Below are 22,932 nucleotides of genomic sequence, written 5' to 3' on the forward strand. Positions count from 1 at the left end.
ATTATAAATACAATGTTATTGCTAAACAAAAAGTTCAAATTTAAGCTATCACTGATTGAAAGAATAATATTTCGTGACTTCATCTAAAGAATCTTGACTATTTCAACACCTTTTCTCATATTCATGACAATAATAATTTTTGTGACTAGTAGATATGTAGTAGTGTTGAGTGAAATTCAGCAAAACCGGCTGGCCTGGCTCATGGGAATAATTACATAGGATACTTAGTTATGCAATTTGTTTACTGCGTTCGGGCAATAAAAAACTAGATATACAAACCTAAACTAAACAAACCATAAAGAAATTGTTTTGCTTATTCAACACATGAAACATATGTAATTTTAAATTTTTAATCCCAAATGAAAAATGTACATAAAATGATTTTTACAAATTTAGATCAAAATCAATTAATATTCACCTATGGTTTTTACAAATGCAATTTTCCTCTTGAAAAGAAAAATATACAAATTGATAGTTTAACAGGATGAGCAGTTATTTGTTTTCTTCAACAGGTGGTAGTGGTGATGATGCTATTGCAGGATCAATACTTTTGAACACTTGATCCAACATATATGAATACATTTGAGCATTCATTTCTCGAACCTCACTCACACTCTCACCTCTAAAAGCTTCTTGGTACAAAGTTTCCTTTTTAGTATCCGCAGAAGTAGCTTCAGAAACTGGATCCTCTAGACCCTGGAAACATATTGACAGACATTCAAATAAAGCATGGTCATACCCAGTTGGTTAAAAAAAATTTGAGATACATGTTCGACTTCAGCGGAACCCAGACTGTTAAAAAATGTTCATTAGCAAGGTGTAAATATGAAAAAATAAAACCGTTTCAATTAATTTAGAAATACTTCATGTGAGGAATAACAGTTTTTCATTGTTTCATCGAAGACAGTCTTACAATTAGATTTTTATTAGTGTTTAGTCTAAAAATAACTCATAATTCTTCAATTTGATTAGTTTAAATTTTAAAGTGCAATGAGTAATACTGATATAAACATTTGTAGATGCATAGCCTTTTAGTCATTTATTCAATATATTGTTCTCGAAAAAATTTAAATATTTATTCCAAAATGTGCTTTCCTTTTTTTATCGGCATTTTACTCAAATAATTTTATAATAATCAAATTATAAAATAAATAATCGATAATTGGTTGAATACAAACTTATTACATTGCTGGTTAAAAAAAAAAGAAGGTCCCAACTAACATAACCCCTAAATTTGAAGTAATAAATTAGCATATTTGAAGTTAATCCCTCAAGCCATTGAGATTGAGTCTTAATAAATGAAAACTTATCATTTAATCAAAAGTTATTTCGGGTGTTGCATTATTTTTTTTAGTGCTGTACAGCCAAATGGTATAAGTTTACAGGTAACAGATTTTACCATTATTATTTTTTCTACAAACTAGCCTATTTCTAGTTAACAGGAATACTAACCATGGTCACAAGTATAACTAGAATCTGTACAACTAATGTATTCAGTCAGCAAGCACTTAAAGGCATTTAACTTGATAATACAGAAATTTTTCTCTAAACCTGATTTAGTTATACATTAAATGCTGCAAATTCTTATTGAATATCTTATCTTCTGGCAAAAAAGTTGTAATTCAAATCACAAAAAAAGAAATTCATACACCAATGCTTCTAAAACAATGCAAGGTAAAAGGAGTCCACAATATTTTATAAAAAAAATAATTAATTACTTATAAAACTATTAGGTTTAATTCTATGAAATTAGGCCTTTCAAATTGTTATTAATTAACTTATAATGAAGATGAATTAAGCAGTAAGCAATATTTCAACTTACATATAAAAGAGCAGGAGGATAGTGATTATCAAGGCTTCCAGCACGGATCTAAAGAAAAAAAAAGTCCATCTTCAAACATCTTGTGACAAATCCTATTTTTTTTTCTTTGCAAGCACAGAATGTAAGTTTTGAATATATTCCCTTCCAGTTTCTCTGATGTTGTAACACTTACATATACTAATAATCGTCGTTAGAAAAACAGTCACCTTTATAGTAACTAATTAAAAAAAAATTTACTCTAAGAAGAATCGCGATAGTTTATTTTAAAATTGCGTGAATATGAATAACAATTATGGATTTTGAAATCACATGAATATGAAACTAGATATACGATTTTGAAAATGAGAAAATACAAACTGGGATATAGAATTTTCAAAACGTGTTAATACAAATCACGATTCACAATTTTTAGATCGCGCAAATACGAATCATGATGCATAATTTTTAGATTGCATAAATAAGAATTATGAATTTTTAGAATGCGAATCCCAATGACCTTATTTTAAAATCACGTATAAATACGAAAATCAATGTTCAGGGGTGATTGTGAGCCCAAGTCAAAATTACGGAAAATTTCTTGAGTTAAAAAAAAACAAAAAACAGTTTAAATTGAAAAAAAATTTAAACAAGGTTTTTTTCCTATATTTCTTAGTTTACTTAAAATATATTTAAAATTTCACACATACCTACACCATTTACACATAGCTATGATGACTTGGAGAGGTAATTAAAATTTACAAATATGTCTTTCTTTCTTGAGTTTATGATTATAACTACTATTTACTGATAAAAAATGAATATTAATCATGAATATAAGCTTATAAAGTATCTCTCTGGCTCTCCCTTACAAACAAATAAAATAAACTGTGTTTTTAAGTTCCACCTTTGAAAATTTGATTTCCGGAAACTTCTGTGATGAATGATATTTTGAAACGTCTGGACCTTCGATCTCCGGAAACTTCCAGATCACTGCTAGCGAAAATTCCGGAAATCCAGATTTTTTCCAGAGCACAATCACCCCTGAATGTTTGATATTATATTATAAACCGCATGAGCAAATCAAGACATTGAATTTTAAACTTGCGTGAATACGAATCGCTACATAGGTTTTTAAAAAGGCGTGAATACGAATCGCTACATAGGTTTTTAAAAAGGCGTAAATATGAATCACAATATCTGATTTTTTAATCCCGTAAATAAGAATCGCAACGTACAATATTCAAATCGCGTGAATAAGAATCGCAACACGCAAATATGAAAAGCTATGTTTGATATTAAAATCGTGTGAATAAGATCGAGATATTAGCAGATTCCAGGCTTGGGACCACCTAAAGGCTTGTCAGAAGCAGCGTCGTTTGAACTACAAAAATCGGATCTATCTGGAGGGCGGGTAAAAATTTTGGAAAATCTTATCTGCTGCGAGTAAAAGGGGAGAAAATAGCTAAAATAAGTAAAAATGAGAAAGGATTGGTAGCTATGTAGTTTGAGTTTTTTGTTTCTCTTTGAAAATCGGAGAATTTTCTGAAAAAGCGGAACTTATTAAAAAAAGTGAAATTTTTAGAAATATCTGAATTTTTGATAAAAAAAAAAAGCTGAAATTCAAGAGATAAAATTAAAAAAGCGGAAAAATCTCATCCCTGAAATATACAACTTTTGTAAAATTAGATTTCTCATAAATCAACCGATTCTTTCTCAAACTTTGTACTTTGCCATTTAAAATTTTATTCTTTAAAATTACATAAAAAAATTATACATTAGAATTTAAATTTTTTCTGACTATTATATATTAAAATAATAAATATTTCTTAAAATCTATTTTTTGGGCAAAATTTTTTAAATTCGCTTAAAAAGTTCTCAAGACATGGCGAAATAAGCAAAAAGTAAAATTAACATTAAGGGGTGCAAACTTTGAATTGCTCTCCTGACCAAACTATGGGGACCATATTTCATGGATTATGGTTGCTCTTTATATTTTAGGGTCGTCACAATTCTAAATCCGTTACAAAAAAGGTATGCTTATTCAAAGTATGATTTTGCATCCGATTCCATAACTTAAAATATCTTCTGTACTAATTAATTAATATATTTTGAGGTCACCCTCTTAAAGCATTAAGTCCTAAAATGTGAAGATCTGATCATTAGATCAAAAGTTATTCAGGGTGGTTTGCTTTTTTCTTTTTTTGGAGCACCGTACACTTTAGTGTATTTAAAAATAAATTTAGATGATCTTTTCCAAAAATTAGAAGAAAATGAAAATCAGAATTAACAGGTAGCCTTAAATTCTTTAATAAAAATTAACTTATTCTTTGCTTAAAAAATAAAGGGAACAATTTATTTATTAACACTCCTACTGTACAGGTTTTTATACTTCATTTTCATTCATTAAAATTTTGTATAGGCAATACTTATGAGTTTATCGCAATGTTTAACACATGCTTTGTACAACGACAAACAAAATGGTGCTTACCATTGAAAGTTCCTTATCTTGTGGTCTGAAAAGAACTGAATAGTCTTTTTCCAACTTTGCTCGATCATTTGGATAGATTCTTTCTAACTGTTTGACAATAATATAAGGTTCTTCATCAGTAAGTAATGGTGCTGGATAAAGTGTGAAAAAGGCATTGCGATAATGACCTAAAATAATATTATTAGAAAATACTTAGAAGTTAAAACATAAGGTAATACAAGATAAAAGATTTCCAACTAAGGAAAAATTAGCTTTGTGCTGTTTAAAGTTAAAACATCCTACAATAATTATAATACTATAATGAAGATCTTGTCAAAACACAGAGATGCAGGGTACATTAAGTTAGATCATCACTGGAGCTTGGAGCATTATTCTCCAACTTTACACTATTAAGGGTCAATAACAGTTTCACCAAATTTCCTGATTTGTTAGCAGCCTTTTAATCGCTACTGTTCTTTTATTTCACTTTCCTTATAAATTTCAATCAAATGCCTGTTTTACTTTATATTTTTACAACCTTTCATTCCTAATCCATTGCCACTTTTCCTATCTAATTCCTTGAACTATTTGTTGCTTCCTTCTTCAAAGCAGATCTGAACTTATAGCTTCTTATAACCATTTTACTTTTTAAAAAAATTTCAAACTTTTTATCTCATCAAAATTTAAGAGTTTTTTCAAATCAGTTTAATTTTTATGCCAGTTGCAGGAGAAATTACAAACAGTGACAATTTTATTGTATCATTTCATCAGTGTTTTAATAAATGCTTTCCATCATAGGGCGATTCCACCAATTATGAAAGACAAAAGCAGACTTTAAATGCATATAGCAAAGTTGAAATACACAGCACAGTTAAAATAATTTTTGTTAAAGTAACTTTATGTACAATTCACACTTACTCTAATTTTAGGCAACTTTCATAAATTTGAAAATTAAAAACTGATTGCTAAGCAGGTTATCCAATATGTTACATAAGTAACATTTTTCTTACAAACTTAATTAAATAAATTTAAAAAAAAAATTCAAACTTATGAAAATAGCTGAAAATTAGAGTGATTATAAAAAGCACCTAGAGTTATTTTAAGAAAAAATATCAGAACTGCTCCTTTTTAATACTGATTTATAAACACTTAAAATTTGCATACATAACATGCAAGATACAACATGAGAGGAATTGAATGAACCATAATGACCATGTCAGTTTATGTGAAATAATTGAGACTTTTTCAAGTTTTTTTATTTTCACAATTTTATACACAGGGCTCGGATCTGACGTCAGTAAAGTTCTCAACCAATTAGAGACTGTTGTTTGCCTGTTTTGTAGATCACAATGAAAAAAATTATGTGATGTCACAACATGTTTAATAAAATTGTTCAATCATTGTGTTGCATCGGCTACTGTTTCTTTGTTGAATTAGTAGGTAAGTTTTGGGGAGGGCTTGGGCGACACCCTTTGAAATTATGTATAACTTGATTTAAGAACTATTGTATGGTACGCAGGATGTAGTTTTTAAAAATAACATTAATAGAACTTATATATATATGTCACAAGGGGATAAACCCCCTCCGAACACACCTTTAAAGCTGCACCACTGTGTTGAATGTTTCCTAGGAGAGCATGCGTATATTACAATTATATTTAGGCATATTACAAAACAACTACAAAGCCCACTTCATCTTTTCTATAATTCTTTTTTTTTGCTTTTCACTGTCTCACAATAACTCATTCATGTATCGATGCTGTGGGTAAGTGTTCCAGTATTCTCTGTCCTATCATATAGACTTTAAAAGTTAATAGACAAATTATTTATAACTACAAATTTTCTTGTTCAAATCTTAAAACCGAAAATAAAGATGCTAAAAAAAAGAACAAAATTATTGTTTTCATTCAAAATGGATGTTATTAAAAAGCTCAAAATGAATCTTATTTACATTTGTTGTTGTCATTGTCTAATAAAATTTCTGGTTGGTTTATTTTAAAGATCTTGTGCATTTCAGGTTCTTGCATTTCACTTGTGCATGCATATATAAATAATGAATTAAGATATAAAAGCTTAAAATGAAAAATTATGCATACCATCAGAACAAGGAATAGATAAAATGCATGTAAGAGTGGCAACATCCCACAGTTTCAATTTAGAATCTAAAGATATGGATACAAACTTATCACCAACAATAGACATTGATAAAGAAATCACTGCATTCCTAGAGAGAAAAAAAAATATTTATTTAAAAATGTTTTTCACATTAAGCATTATAAATTTTCATTTCACATTTAAAAAAAAAATCAATTGCAGAGATAGGTTTGATAAAATTACTAAAATGTGGATTGCTAAGTTTAGCTACAACAGCAAGGAAACAATGTGCCTTATTTGCACCAATAACATTACTTAGTTCCAAATTTAAAAAAAAAAAAAAAAAAAATGATCTTTCAAATAATATAAATTTCGTGTTATTGTGGGTATGTCTAAATATTTTAGACATGGGGAATTTAAGGAACTTTTAAAGTCAATAAAATACAAAAACTATATTGAAACTGAAAACTATAATTTTCAATTGCAATATTTTCCATTAATGATTGATGACATTAAATGATCTTGAATTCAAAATTGTTTTATTATGCTTATTTTATATCAAACTTTTAATGAAGATTAAATTATTTTAGGTAGCTAAAGCATTATTTTAAAATTAAAAACTAAGTATGGAATAAAAAATCTAAAAAAACCTGAAAATTTCTGAATATTTAAAAAGAGAAAAGCTTCAAACTGAGAATGAATTTTACTTCATTTTTTTCGCAATTTTACTTATTTAAATAGTTAGGCAAGCAACATACTAAATAAAAACACTATTTTGAGACATCTTTTTTTTTTCTTTTTTAAATCGTAACATTACCAACTTTAAAAATGTTTTAAAAATACACAAACATTAAGACACTTTTTGATTAAATAAGAAGAAACTGGCAAAATCCAATATAACTAGAAGTTATGCATTAATTATAATTTCATTTTTAAAATTTATTTAGCCTATTTTTAAAATTCTAAATTGTAATTCGCAGTATAGTTCAAATAGTAGCACCATTTTAATTATCCCTGTAAATTAAAACAATTAATAAAATTCTTGATTTAAAAAAAATAATAAATAACACTGTGAAGATAAACTATTTTTATTATTTGTGTCAAAAAATGTAAAATGAAATCACAATTTAAAATTTAATTACTTACCCATGAGCATTTATTTCCTCTTTATCCATAGGATTATTATGAATTTCTCTAGGTTGCTAAAAGTGTAGAAGAAGTTATAATAACTTTAAATTTTAGCATCGAGATTTAAGAATTGTTTTCAAAAAAATTTTATAACACAATTTGAGGGCACATACTTTTATTAATACTGATATTATCCTATTGAGAATTATATGAATAAAGATATATTAATTATGAAGTCAAATTTATTATTTTGAAAAAGATTTTGCTTCATTTTATTTATTAAAATATGTATTTCATGGAATTCAGTTCACAAATTTTGACCATTAAATCTCTACACTCAAGTAAACTTTTCAAAATCTACTAAAAAAACATGAATTTTTTTAAAAAAAATAGAGTAAATCTTAAGAATTAGAACTTGGAAACTAAGTTTAACAAAAAATATATCCCTGAAAAAAATAAAACAAATAAATATGTATTCTAAAATATTTATTAGTGATGCAATAAATTGGGAAACAGTATTCACATAGTTTCTCATAAATAGGAAGAAAGCAGTATCTGTTTTCTTCAGGACATTCTAAATAGTTTTATATACATATATATTTAAAAATTTTTAAAAAAATTATTAAAATTTTTTTAAGATATTCAAAGCAGGCTTTTTTGACTAGTTGCCAAATACGATTCAATACAAATTTATGGAAAACATTTTTTAAATTTTTTGCACAGGTATAAAGAACTATTTTAAATATTCCTATCTTATGCAATTTTTAATGAATTCTTTTCATATTTAAAAAAAATTATTTTGTACTAAATATTATTTTACATACAAAATAATTAATTTGAATTCTAATAATTTGAATTCTGATATTATTAAATATATTATATTATTGAAATATAATTTTATAATTTGTACCAAAAATTTAATAATTTTTGCTTTATTTGCAAAAATTTTTTAAGCACTTAATGAATAAAGAATGAGAAAACAATAATACTTTGGTCAAAATTAATAATTCTAGTTTTAGCTTTTGCCTCAAAGAATTGGTTTAAAAATCAATAGTATTAATTATTGTTATTTATTTCTAACAATTAAATTTCACAAAATGCCGGTTAAATCTAGATTTGCACCTTGTAGTAGTGGATGTTATAAATCTGTTTTCAGAAAAATGTTTTTTTTTTTTTTAAAAAGAAGTAAACATTAGATAATAAATAACAACCAAGCCGTTATTAAGTATTTGAATAACAACAAAATTAAAAGCATTCTTAGAAAATTTATTAACAAGTATACCACACAATGATTTAAAAAATATTGGTTTCAAGAATATTGACACATACTTATTTAAAGAGGATAATATTAGAGGGATAGGATTAATTTATGTAATGTAATCATATTTGAAAATTATCTTTTTTATGGTATGCGTTTTTACGAACAGATTCAAGGTAATTTGATGAGAAATTGTTCCTTCAGTGCTTTTGCAAGTATTTTTTTGAGATTTTTATTAACAAAAATTTTACAACATAATTTATTAATAGGGTTTAGAATTATTGATGATTTGACTATCTTTTATTGTACTAATTTTGATTTAATTAAAGATATTTATTCTAAAGAACTTAATTTAATAAACATCAATATTGAACAGACTATATAATTTGGTCAATATTTAAGCCTGCATAAGTAAATCATTGCGATGAAGATTAGGATTTTTTGTTCTCGATGAATATCAATGACGGTACTTAATTAAAATATTTTATTCGGGAGTTTGGCTTGTTTTCACATTTTTCGAAAGAGGACAGCACTGGAATGTCATAATTTCACTTAATTGTTTTAAGGATCTGGCAAATAATACTTTTTGGTTATTTAAATTGTAACTTTCTTTTTCTTACATTCTATATGTAGGCGCATTATTCTCAGTGTATTTTTGACTTAAGTTATTTCCATTTTAAATTGTGTTTCTCTGGATATTCTTTTTCATTTTCAGGTATTAAATTATACTCTTATTTTGTTTTCCATTATGGGGGCTCGGGCCACAGTCTGTTTTTGGTTTAACCACTGACTACAGAAAGGCTCCAGCATTTTAACATGGCAGTGTACCCCCTGATGCAGTACTGTTTATTCTAACATGCATATCTTTAAAATTTGTTTCATTTTTATTTAAATTCTCACATTTTTACTTAAATTACTAGTTATATTCTTTAAACAATAATTTACTGATTGATTTGGTTAATTTATAGTAGCATTACTCAAAGTTAATTAATTATAGAATCCATTTATTAAATTTTCCATTGCAATAATGTCTTGAATAAAAATTAAACTTACCTCATAGTACAAATTTATTTTACTTATAGTTCCTTTTTGTGTTCCAAGTATCAAATAGTATTCCAAAGAGTCAATTGTAACAGAAGTAATTGGAATATCCAAGCACACTGATGTTAGCAATAACCCAGAATTTAATTCATAGAGCTGAAATAAAATATAATAGCTTCAAAGATTTGTAAAAAATTACTTTATTTTAATTATGTAACAACTATTCAACTGCAAAGGATGTTTGCAAGTTTGACAATGATATTTTTAATTAGCATCAATATCAAGGATACAAACCTGCTATACATACAAATAGTTAATTTGGGGAAAAAATGTGATTGATAAAAAAATACCAATTATGATTTTATCCTTTGTTTTAAAAAGCCAAAAAAATTATTATAGATATTAGAAATTCATATACGAAAGGGAACCAAAGTTTTGAGACATTATGTTTTTCTGTTCTAACTTTACCTGTAGGTTACATAGTTTTAGTCATACTACATGAGGAGCAAGTAATAATAGACCTAAATTTTTTAATTTAACAAACTCCAATCGAGAATTTGAAAAGTTGAAATCTAACAAAAGCAGGGTTTGATCATTTAAATCACACTTTAAATCATGATTCAAATCAACTAATTTTTTTGATATATATTGATTTTAAAAGTTAAAAAATAGTGTTTTAAATTATTGATACTTTTACTATTTTCTTATCTTAGTTTTAAAATTTATTTTAAATAAATTCCTGCATTAATTAATTTTTGTTAACGAAATTACTTTCTTTCTTGGTGTGTGTTAAATTCCAACACATTTGAAATTACATTTTTAAAAATCTTTTGATTCTTGAGATTGAAAGTATAGATTAAATTAAACATTTAATGCTGTCTTAACATAGATCTGCATAGCTAGAAAGTAATTAATAAACATGAATTTTTTTCAAAAAATGATGCAAATGTTAATTAAAATTCTACCTTTTGAATGAAAAAGCGGGGAATTAAAATCTACATTATATTTTATTGGTGGAAAATGTATTTTCTGAAGCTTGTGGTTATATTAAAAAGAAATTACCCTAACATGCCAAAAATAGAAAGAAAAAGAAAAAAAAATAGGCTGAATTCAGATATTTTTTTCCCCTGATATAGTGTCATTCTTCCCTTTCAAAGTCTATTTGAAGCAGTAGGGTTATTAAATGGTATTTTTTTCTCATAATATATTTACAGTATCTTTGACATTATTATCTGATTTTCCATAAAGAAATTTTATGAAAAAAAATTCCATTGAGTACATAGATTTTTTAATTTTTTTTTTTTTTAAAGCTTAACTTATCTATTTTGACATAGAATTAAAAATGAATATTTCAATATAAAAATATATAGATTAAATATTTATTTTTTGATGAATGATTGCATTTATAAACACAATCTGTTACATTTATTTTGTTATTTTAAAAATCAAAAGAAAAAAAAAACACTATTTTAAATTAAAATTATGGTTTACTAATTGAAACTTTGTTTTAATAGTTAAAGTACAGGGGTCTGTCCAAGCCGAATTTACTACCGTTTAGCGGTAACTTCAAAAATTCAACTTTGGGAAAAACGGTAGAATAATTTCATAAAATACTTTTTCCTTAAAATTTTATTTTTGTGTCTCGTAAAAAACGACAAATCCATATTTTTTCCATATTTGTGTTAATTTTTTGATATAATTTTTAATTTTCATAAATCATGTATAATTTTCAGAAAATAGGTACCTCTCAGAAAAACCTAGACAGACCCCTGAAGTATTCTTTAAATTCTCTATTTCATTTAGTCTTTAAATTTCAATCATGCATTTGTTTCAAAATGGTTGCTATGCAATCAAAGCTATGTATTATAATGAAAAATTATTTTAGTAAGTTAGAGCTAAAATATTGTTATAATATAGTTTTAATATTAATTTAACACTTAAAAAAGTTTTTAAACCATAAAATAAAGTTCTTACAATATATTTGAATAAAAAAAAAAAATCTGATTTAAATCAAAAAAATTACAAAACCTGAATAAAAGTAGCTTTGAGATGATTCAGTTTTTCTAAACTTTTATTGAAATTAATCATCTTAAGGTAATATAGTAAATTTCTAATATTTCATAACATTTCCATTATCTTTGATGACTGTGGCATATTGTCCGGGCTTGGAATTAATAAGGACTTTTAGTGAGGACTGTGGAATATCTCTAAGATCCTGAATCATATCATTCTGACTAATATCCTGAAAGAGTTTCGCCTTTGAAGAATGTTTCGAGACTAATCTTCTGATGAATTACCAAAAGTAGTTTTATTGGATTCGAATCATGGGATAGACTAGTCCAGCTCAAAGTTTTGATCTTTTTAGCTGTACATCAACTTGACATAATTTTACTATTCTTTTATTATTTTATTCTATTCCACTTTTTTATTATTGCATTCTTTGCCTGGGTGATAATACTATGAATCCATGTTTGACAACATCTCTTAGCATATTTCTTCAGCGATCATGTTTGGGTTATCAACTAACTTAATTCAGGTTAATATATCTTGACTTTGTGTTGTTTTTCTTGGGGCACCTGATTTTCTAAGATTGTGTGCACTTTTTCCATCTTTCCGCTTTTTTACTAAGTGAACACACAAAATGTGCACACCAAAAGATATACTTACACATATCATTTAATAAATATAAAATTTTTTGATTGAAACACACATATTTCTAAGACATGATTTTTTCCCCATGTCTACTAACCAATTTCTAAGAAATATTTCACATTTAAATAAAACCACACTCTTCTATCAAATGCTTAATTTCGTCATAACAATGCGACTTTCACACTGAAAAAATTCATTGCTATAGTAATCAAATGTAAGGATAAAATAAACAAATTTTTCAGGATTTCAAGGTTTGTAAGGTATTGTATGGCAGATAAATGTGAATTTTTGTCAGAAATTCATACTTTCTTTTCTTCAGAAAAGCTAAAAATTTTTAAAAAATAAAATGATACTTACTCTGCAAGTCATGTCAGCAGACGTTGTAGCAATACGAGAGTACATGCCAAGAGAGCCAACAAATATATCTGTTATTTCTTTCGTATGATTTCTCCAAGAATGTAAGGGTTTTACTCTATTAGGGTTATCTAAATTAGCACATGTAACCCTAAAAATAAAATATTGTAAAAATCAATAGCATAAATACATTAAAAATCATTAAAATAACCATCATTAATTATGACAAGAAAAAATGAATAAAACCTGAAACATAAAAAATAGAATAATGTTAATCATGAAAACAACACAATGAGGATTGCACTAACATGATAAATAAATGTAAAAATAGGTATAGTTTTATTTCTTCTACTAACATTTATTGTATGATATTGTTAGAAATGAAGACTAAAGTTTGAATTTTGATTGAAATAAATATAGTTTAAAATAAAAATACAAATCTACATTGTGAAATTTGAAAGGTGGTTCAGTTTGAATGGCAATTTTTGAAGAATTTGTCGGAGCTAAAAGAGCAAAGTGAACTGTAATGTTTAACAAATTTTTTATTGAATGAAAAGAATGTTGGGAAGCTAAGCTTGGCGCTCTACAATCTCGCCAATAAAGGCGCAGACAGAATTTGAAGTTTATATAACTACTATATTGGGTTAACTATAAATGAAGTATTCATTTAACTTAGTCTAAAAAAATCTGTTTTCCAAGTATTGACATTATTGGACAGAAAACTTTAACTTTTACTTGTAAATAAAATGGATTTAAATAAACAGTTCTCCTAAATAATTTTTTTTTGCAGTAGATTGCTGTTCATTATTTGTAAATTTGAGTGAAGGCTAAAACCTTTTTTTATATCAAAAGCTTTGAGACTTTTTGCGAAAGTTGGCCCTTGTTGTGGTTCTGTTCTACCGTTTTCATAGTTTATCACTTTGCAGTTCTTTAGCTTCCACAACCTTTCTAAATTAACACTACAGTATTCAACATTTTCACTAATAGATGCACGTACAGTAGGGGACCGATTATCCGGAACGATCAGGACCATCGCTATTCCAGATAACTGATTTTTCCGGTTTTCTGAATCGCTACAAAAAGCCGTTTTTTCTTACTGTTAAACCCAACTAAAAAAAAAAACCTATATTTGGAAATAAACTTAAAAAGAAGAAAAAACGATGAAGTAATACACTAATGATTATATCCAAAATGATGGTAAGGTAAACATCTTTAAAAAAAGAAAGAAAAATCCTAAAATCTTATGAGGAAAAAAAAAAAAGATTTTTTTTTTAAATGGCGGGAAAATTTATCGAATTTCGTTCCGGTTTTTTGGTTTTCCGATTTCCGGATAACGTGTTCTGTACTGTAATATGTTTAACACTATGTTCAAGCTGCATTTTTCACATTGTAACAATTCCTCATTTTCTTCTTTATCATTAGCATCTTAAAACAAAATATTTTTTTTAATAAGAAAATTTCTTAGAGTTTCTGAACAATAGACATGGGCATCTGATAGTTTAAAAAATGATTTAAACAGACATTATTAACATTATAAGAACAGCATTCGTGACAGGACAGTTAAAACAAGTCGATACATATGGGAAAATTAAGGAACACTGAGTGGAGGTTTGATTGTACAATATTTTACTTTCAAAAATCCTGTTAAAATATATCACCATAACTGATCCATGAGCCACGTTCACTTGTAAAGACTTACCCATGAATTGCCATAACATGAATCACATACAATTCACAAATTGCATAATTAGTAACAGAGGTGTGAGTTGCAACCATCATTTCCACAGAACGCAAAATGTGACTCCTAAATGACTAGAACAGGCTCCCAACTTAATTTTAAAAAAAAAAATCCTGACTTTCAGTAAAATATTATTGTAAATCTAGACCGTATTTTATCAATACCATGAAATTTTTCACCAGAAAACTTTTATTTTATTTGTAAAATGAAATATTAAACTTTGCGAGCAAAAAATTATCATTGAAAGAGAATGAAACAAGGGAAAGTTTCACCAAAGTGTGGAACTTTTATAACAAATAATCGTAAAAGATGTTAGAATTATTTGACTTGAATATCAACAACTAATTGCTGTTACTGACGATTCTAAGACTCATTATTTTTCAGGTATGATGCATGAATTTTCCAAGTTTTTGCAAAAAAAAAAAAAAAAATCAACATTTCCTGCTTTTTAGGGTCCAAATAAAATTCCGTATCAATTCCAGATTTTAACTGTTCTCCACCACCAATGGTAGCCCTATAGAAGTGCCTTTAAGAATCACAATCAATGATTTGTAACCAATAAAAGCAAGATAACTAGAAAGACAGATTTCCAATAACAAAATTCCCAAAATTCTGCAAATTAATAGAGAAAACTTATATTTTAAATGAAAAAAAGGGTTACTTTGATAATATCCAAGTTTGAACATGACCATCTTTCCCTCCAGATATAAAAGCAGCGTCATCACTAGTGAATTTAAGAACAGTTACTTCTTGATAGTGACGAGTAAATGCAGTTAGCATCTCACCAGTTTGAACCTTTATTTCAAACATACAAGATATTAGACTAAAATAAATATAATAAAACATAAATGAAAACAAAAAGTTGTACTTACATTCCAAACACGGATTTCTTGTTTAAAGGCTGCAACACAGTAAGTTCCACAATTGGATACTGTAAGAGCAGTGACTAAACCACAAGGGCTATTGATTAGAGAGACAGATTTCTGTACAAGAAGAAAAAGAATGAAATAGTGAGCAATACTGTAATCATTTTTTAACAAACTTAGCATCATAATTTAAATGACCACAATTTATTTTTTTAAAAATTTTTTAATTTAAGTCGAAAATAATTATATTCCAGCAATATACACACACATATAGAGCAGATATATAAGAATTATTAATTGATGTTCAAAATAAAATAAAATAAAAAAGTAATGGATTGCACACACATCTCTTTCAATTAGAGCAAATTAAACAAAATTTTGATTACTAGTATAATGTTACTAGTAATATTACTAGTATAATATACACAATAATATGATTTTCAATACATACATTTTACAAATCTTTTACAGTATGGCACATCCCAAAACCCCACCCACATTTCCCTCCCTCGACTGAAGTCGTAATCAGTGAAAAACTAGGACCACTAATGCCATCTATTAGGGAAATAGCGAATTAAGTATCCTAAAGTAGAAACGAACTCAGCTTGTGCTTCACAAAATAGAAACTTTAATTTTTTCTCCTGCCCGAAGGCAGTTCGGGCATCACAAATATTGCACGTAGTAGTTACCGAACTGGATACGGGTGACACTGGCAAGGCGTTAAGTTCTGCTACTTCCCCTCCTAGATAAAGCAATTTATTATGGAAAATTACAGCTAGCTACTTTAAAAACATTGCTCAACTTTTTAATCAAAATCATGAAGTTAAATTAATTATAGATATAACTTTAAAAGGAAAAAAAAAAAAACTCTAGGTATAACTCAAAATAAAGATCCTTAACAATTTAATATAAGAAATGAATTAAACAAGCATGAAAAAATACGGTAAAAAAATTTATGATCTATCCATAAGCTGTTAGTATTTTAGAAAGTCTGCTGCATTCTATAATTCTAGTTTTGGCAATAGCCACAGGTTTCAAAAAATTTTTCTGCACAAAAATTTAATCGGTTCAATAAAAATTTAATACCATAATAAAAAAAATTACTCGTATTTTTATCCAGTAAACCAAAAAATACAGAGGGTTGCAGACAATGTAACTGATCTTCTTAACATTAGAATTGGAGAAAACTAAATTGCATAAATTGGTGGGAAATACAGGTATAAATTAGTCATGTCAGCATTTGTGTATCTTGGCCATGATTCGCTCATCATGGATTTACAAATCATTCCTACAACAAAGGATTATTTTCATGCGGTTTAAGTCAAGTGGTCATTTCTAGACAATATGATTTTAAAAGTTATTTGACATTAGACTGTTCAAGTATTTAAGTAACAAAACAACTTAATTTAAGCTTGCCGCCGATTTAATTCATAACAAATTCTTTTAAATCTAGTTAAACTAATAAAAAAAAACTATTTATAAGAAAAGATTAGCTACAAAACAAGTCATAACTACATCAATAAAATAAATAAATTATGTACTTAAATTTATTTACAAAATAATTAGCTGAGGAGAATTAATAAAAACTGTAACAGTTAGTTCAAAAAATATGTCTAAAATTTCACAGGTAAAAGAACACAGTTATCTGAAATATATTTGCTCAAATTAAATTGCAAATAATATTCATAATTTATTTATTTTTCACAGTTATATTGAGCCAGAAATAGAATATTTTTGATAAAAAAAGACAAAGTGCGTAGACAGATTTTTCAACAAAAAATAAGCAAGTTTTAGGTACATTTTAAGCACAAATAGTTTTAATCACTTAAAAAAAAAAAAAAATTGTAATTAGGATTTGTGCAGTATAATTTTTTTTCCCTCTATTGTTTAAAGTTCTTCATTTATAATCTAAAATCAATAAAATTCAAAAACATTTTCAAAAACTTTACTTAATCATGATAATAATTGCAGAGATAAACATTGCAATCTAATAATCTGATAAATATTGCAGAGAAAACTATGCAATTGTCGGAATTTAGAATGACAATCGATAGGGAAAAGAAAGTATCTCTTTTTTAAAGATAGAAAATTAAGCACTTTTTACAAACCCCGAATAATAAAAAGCATCTTTAAGGGCTTTTAAAAAACGCAAGTCAAAATTAAGCACCTTTTAAAAATGCTATACACCCTGAAATAAATAAATTTAAATTGGGTTTAACTAATTGAAAAATTCTTTGGAAGAAACATACACACAGCTACGAAATATCAGCTCACTTACAACATCATAAATAAAAAAATGTAACATGATTAATTATTTATACATGAATTATTTATACTACAAGAACCTATTTTATTTTGAAAGAAAAAAAAAGTAGTTATTACATCATCTCCAACAGGCCACATTTTAATATCAGGTATGTTGATTGATGCACCAATAAAATAGTCTTCTCCAAGTAAAGCCAAACATTTTGGTGCTATAGTTTTCATAGAATAATTTTTTATTACTTTTCCAGTTTTAGGAACAAGAACAGAAACAAAATTTCCAGAGGATGTTATTATGACCTGTAAACAAGAAATATGTTACAATAATTACTGTAAATAACAAGAAATCTTATAATGTGTCTTGTAGAAATCAAGACACATTATAATTACTATAAATAATTATGTAGTACTTTGTACTTCTATATTTTTATAAATATTTTTTATGCATTTAAGGAACTTAAAGCTAACCCCACAAAACTTACTATACATTACACATATACAAAAATTAAGAACATAATAAATTATGTAGAAAACTTAATAAACAAACCCTAGTTAATGCTATACATTGATTAAAAGCATTTTTTTATGAATTCATCAAATTATACCGGTTCAGTTTTTTAAAATTGAATGTAGTACACTGTACACTCCACACAACATACCTTATTTTAGGATTAATTTTGTAAAAAAGCAGAAAGTACATATCCAAAAATGTAAAAGATAAACACATTTTAAATAATTAAATAAATATATGAAATTTTAACAAGAAAATAGTGCATGTAGGAAGCATATAATCTTAGAATATTATCTACATTTTAATGAAAAAAATTTGATGCACAATTTATTTTTAAATTGAGTAAATAGCAATCTCAATGTGGGATCTTGAAATCCTATAAATATAAATCCTATGTGAGATTTTTAAATCACATGAATATAAATTGTGATATGTGAACATAAATCTCGATGTGGGATTTTAAGTGATGAATATGAATTTCAAGAAAAGCACAAAAATTTGCTTCAGTTAGCCTTAACAGCAGATTCAAACTACTTCAATATTTTATAGGACATAATGTATCAAAAGTTACTTTTTTCAGAAAATATTGAATTTCTTGTATTGGTGGGAGGAGGGGGGAAGAAATTTGTTATCACCTGTACTTTATCATTAATGAGGTAAATGAACATAAAAATTTGAACAAAAACCCTTAATTTACATTGATATTTGTCAGCTCTAATCTACAAAAGTTATATTAGACCTGTTCACACATATGCTACAGAAACATGAACCGTGTCTGAAAATGAAAAGGAAACCATTGGGATGTTTGAAAGAAAGCTCTTAACAAGCATTTTTGGAGGAATAAAATGTGCCACTATTCAGTATCTGGCCAATTATTAAATATAACAACGGCCGAATGAGTGGACCAATATTCAATCGAATATTTCACTAAGAATTTTTTAAAAAAGTATTTTTGACACAGTTTTTTTGTAGAAATTTTAATACATTAAATAAGAATAATCTAAAATGGAATTAAATTTTTATTATACATTATTAGAAATAGTTTTTATATGTATTTAATAAGTTCTAAAACTTGTACACGGTTTGCAAATTTATATTTTAGATGACAAATGGAAAAGTGAAATTTGGTAAATTGAAACCTGATTACGTTATACTGAACCATGAATTTTGTACCGTTGATTTTTTAAATTTATATTCAGGCAAGTCAATTTCGTTATTTTTTCAACAATTGTTTTGAAACAATTAAGAATGTTATTCTTTTTTTCCTCAATTTTTTTGTTTTGATTAAGACAAAAATCTGGTAATGTAAAAAAAAAAAAAAAAAAAAAACTGCGATTTTTGACTTAGTGGTTATATTTTAATAACTAATAAAAAAAATTTCTGTCTTTTTCTCTTTTGTGTTTTAAATTAACTTTACTCTTTATCGACAATTTTAATCTGACATAAAACTTTTTAATGAACTTTATTATCACTTTTTTAAAAAAATACAGCAATGTAAAAAAGTTAAAGTCAGATTTTTAGCCATAAAATTTCTGTTTAAAAATTAAGAAAGAACTTGTTTTGGTTTTTAATCAGTTTTTTCTTTTTTAAAAAACCGGTTTTTATCGACGTTTTAATTAAGACTCAGAGGATTTCTATTAAACCTTTTTTTCTTGAAAATACAATAATTGGAAAACTGAGATGTTCAGCTCTAAAATTTTCTTTCAAGAATAAAGGTCTATATTTATTTTATCTATTTTGCCTTTGTATACAGTCTTCTTTTATGATAAAGTGGCATATTTAAAAACGTTTATAGGCTATTTTTTTCAGGGAATATTATTTTTAGCATTTAAGTTTTGTTTTATTAAGAAGATTTTTTTGAAACAATTTCTCCTTTCCTCTTTTTCAACTAAAAACATCAGTTATTTTCATATATAGCTGTTAGTTTTCTATTTATCTTAAATATTTCTACAGGATAACTATAGTTTTTCTTCCCTTTTGCCCATACCAGTAATACAGCTAAGTTCTGATAAATTTTTAATAATGACTAAACTTATTTATTCATAAAAAAATCACACTTATTAATGTTTTTTTTCTTCTTTTTTTATAAAAAAAAATGTTGCTTTTTGGCAGCTGGATATTCAAAATTCGACCAATCACTATTCATTACAACCCTAAAGATCTTGACAAAATAAAGTATATTGCTATTCAAAGAAAGAAATGAAAGGACTTTGCTAACTTAAAACCTAACTTAAAATTGTATGTTATCAAAAATTAATATTTATAACTACAGAATTAAAAACTTGAAATATCCATTAGAAGCATCCAATATTCTAAGATTTTACAGTTATCATAAGAATTAGTAAATATATATGTCAACTTAAGTTGAAGATAGATTGATAAATTTGGTTCAATAAGACAGATTGAGATGCGACCTTTATTACAACTTTAGGAATTGAGATCATTCAAGTGCCTTTTGTGTAACAAAAACTTATGATTATCTTTAAAAATAATGACTCGAACTTACCTCATTAAAATCCCAGTTGGGCTCCCCCATTGTGCTTAATTACCTAAAATGAGAAATTCAAATCATTTATTAAATACGAAAACAATGCTAAGAACAAAATAATATAACTAAATCAGAGAAGTAATAAAAAAAAAGGTATTTAGCCAGTCTAATATTCACCACCATCAAATTATCAACTCCACTAATCTACCTTTGGCGAATACTTCAATAAAAAATACATAATTTTTTTTTTTTAATATGTGGAATATACCCAAAGGAGCTACCTTACGTACATAATAAGTTAAACCCCACCTCTTAATGATTTTTTTCAGTTTCATGTCCTTATATTGTCGCTTAAGTCACGATTGTCATCAAGTTTTTGGGAGGTAAATTATACAGAAATGTAGCCCTGTAGTTTTTAAATTCACATTTTTGTTAAGTTTTCTTTTTAATAGAACAGTGCATTCATAGGTAGATAAAAATTTTATTAATTTCAAAAGTAAAAATTTACTTTACAAAAAAAAAAATTTTTATTAAATTAATAAACAAAAGTCCAATTAAATGGAATTAAAAATGAAGGAAAAAACACGATTAATCAGCTAAAAAATGGGGAGATTTCCGTATCGTGATCTGTGGCAGAATAATTGCCAAGTCTTGGAAATTTCCGGGCAGTGGCCCCACAAGAAATTTAAAAAAAAAAAAAACATCACCAGGGGTCTGTCCAAGCCGAATTTACTACCGTTTAGCGGTACCTTCACAAATTCAACTTTAGGAAAAACGGTAGTTTCACAAATTCAATTTTAGGAAAAACGGTAGTTTCACAAAATACTTTTTCTTAAAATTTTATTTTTGTATCCCTTAAGAAACGATAAATCCATATTTTTGTGTTGATTTTTTAATATAATTTTTAATTTTTCACAAATTATGTCTAAATTTTCACAAAATAGGTACCTCTCAGAAAAACCTAGACAGACCCCTGATCACAGAAAGGGACCAACATGAAAGGTATAACTCGTAGCCATGTTCTTTTAAAAAATTTTTTGCAAGTTTAAAATCTATTTGGCACCTTAGCGATTGTAGTTGGATCAGACACAGATCACAATACGGAAATATCCCCTTAGAAATTATTAAATAAGCTGTAAGCTTGCTTTATATACAATTATTTCTTGTTTGTTTAGATACACAATAGATGCATCTTTTGCTTTCAAAAAAGGAAAATTACTTTAACTTTTTCTGTTAATTGAAAACTTGATTTTGAGATAATTCCCTATCAGTATCTACCTGGTTGCTTCAATTACTTTCACCAAAAAATTGTCCTTTTTTAACCTGCAAAAATTCCAAAAAAATATTTTTTGCTGTTTCCCCATGAGTGATTTAAAATTACACCCTTCAAGTTGGGCCCTTTTTGCAATGTTTTTATTTTAATCCACCCCCCATATTGCATGGTTGTCACCTAAATTTGGAGACTTATTTGTGGCACAAGTCATGATACAAAAATCCTACTTTTGATTTGTTCCCACTATTAAAATAGGAAATCACATGTATGGAATATTAAAAAAAATTCTTTCAGTTTAATGTCTTAAAATAATACAAATAAATATAATTTTTCTCTTCGAAAATATGAGCATAAACTACTTCCAAGTAATTCCTATTGGTTTATTTTAAGAACTAAAATTTTTAGAACAGAAGGCATGAAACAGTTTTAGAATAAAGAGGAGAAAAGTTGCTTGATTGAAAAAAACATAGAATCTATTCAGCAAAAGCTATTTCAACTTTTGAAAAATACGCCGTCATTCTACTAAATTTTAAAATGAAAAATAAAACTCACGATTACACGAGCTTCAATTTATATTAAGTCAAAACTGGATGGGGGGAAAAAACGATGAACAACTACAGAAAAAATAATACTGGACTCTGAATAATAAAATCTCTGTTATCATGTGTATTTTGTTTAATTATTAACCAAATACTAGTACTTTTTCTTAAAACGTATGCTACATTTCACATGAATATTCAAGTTCAGGAATAGATATTATGTTTGTAACACATACAAAATTATGAAAAGCAATTCGCTTATTCATAATAATGAATAAATGAAAAATAAACATACTTAAAAGTAAAAGGATTTTTATTTTTAATTTATCACCGGCGCTGAACTCAAAAATTTAATTTGTTATGTTTTGTTTTAGTTAGAATTGAAGATTAAAATGGTTACAGTTAATAAGCTTTGCAGCTAGTTATTCGGTTAGCTTTGCGGCCTTGTAACTAGAATTTC

General features: G+C 26.6%; 1 protein-coding gene across 2 annotated transcripts; it reads right to left on the reverse strand.

The window, feature by feature from the left end:
- Positions 1-336: 336 nt before the first annotated feature.
- LOC107455637 (WD repeat-containing protein 18) lies at positions 337-22,899 on the reverse strand. 2 transcript variants are annotated; one of them, XM_016073273.4, is made up of 12 exons: positions 22,768-22,899; positions 20,679-20,721; positions 17,782-17,961; positions 15,406-15,516; positions 15,195-15,328; positions 12,799-12,946; positions 9,802-9,945; positions 7,509-7,564; positions 6,365-6,492; positions 4,290-4,456; positions 1,823-1,870; positions 337-696 (listed from the first exon to the last, which is right to left on the reverse strand). In XM_016073273.4, exons 2-12 carry the CDS (start codon positions 20,706-20,708, stop codon positions 493-495), a joined length of 1,350 nt encoding a protein of 449 aa, XP_015928759.2. In that variant the 5' UTR covers positions 20,709-20,721; positions 22,768-22,899; the 3' UTR covers positions 337-492. The 2 variants fall into 2 exon arrangements, with proteins under 2 accessions (XP_015928759.2, XP_071039385.2); XM_071183284.2 differs by lacking the exon at positions 22,768-22,899 and adding an exon at positions 22,486-22,679.
- Positions 22,900-22,932: the final 33 nt, after the last annotated feature.

Source organism: Parasteatoda tepidariorum, chromosome 7 (genome assembly GCF_982258835.1).
Source record: "Parasteatoda tepidariorum strain Cologne lab strain chromosome 7, Ptep-v5.0, whole genome shotgun sequence".
NCBI lineage: Eukaryota > Metazoa > Arthropoda > Arachnida > Araneae > Theridiidae > Parasteatoda > Parasteatoda tepidariorum.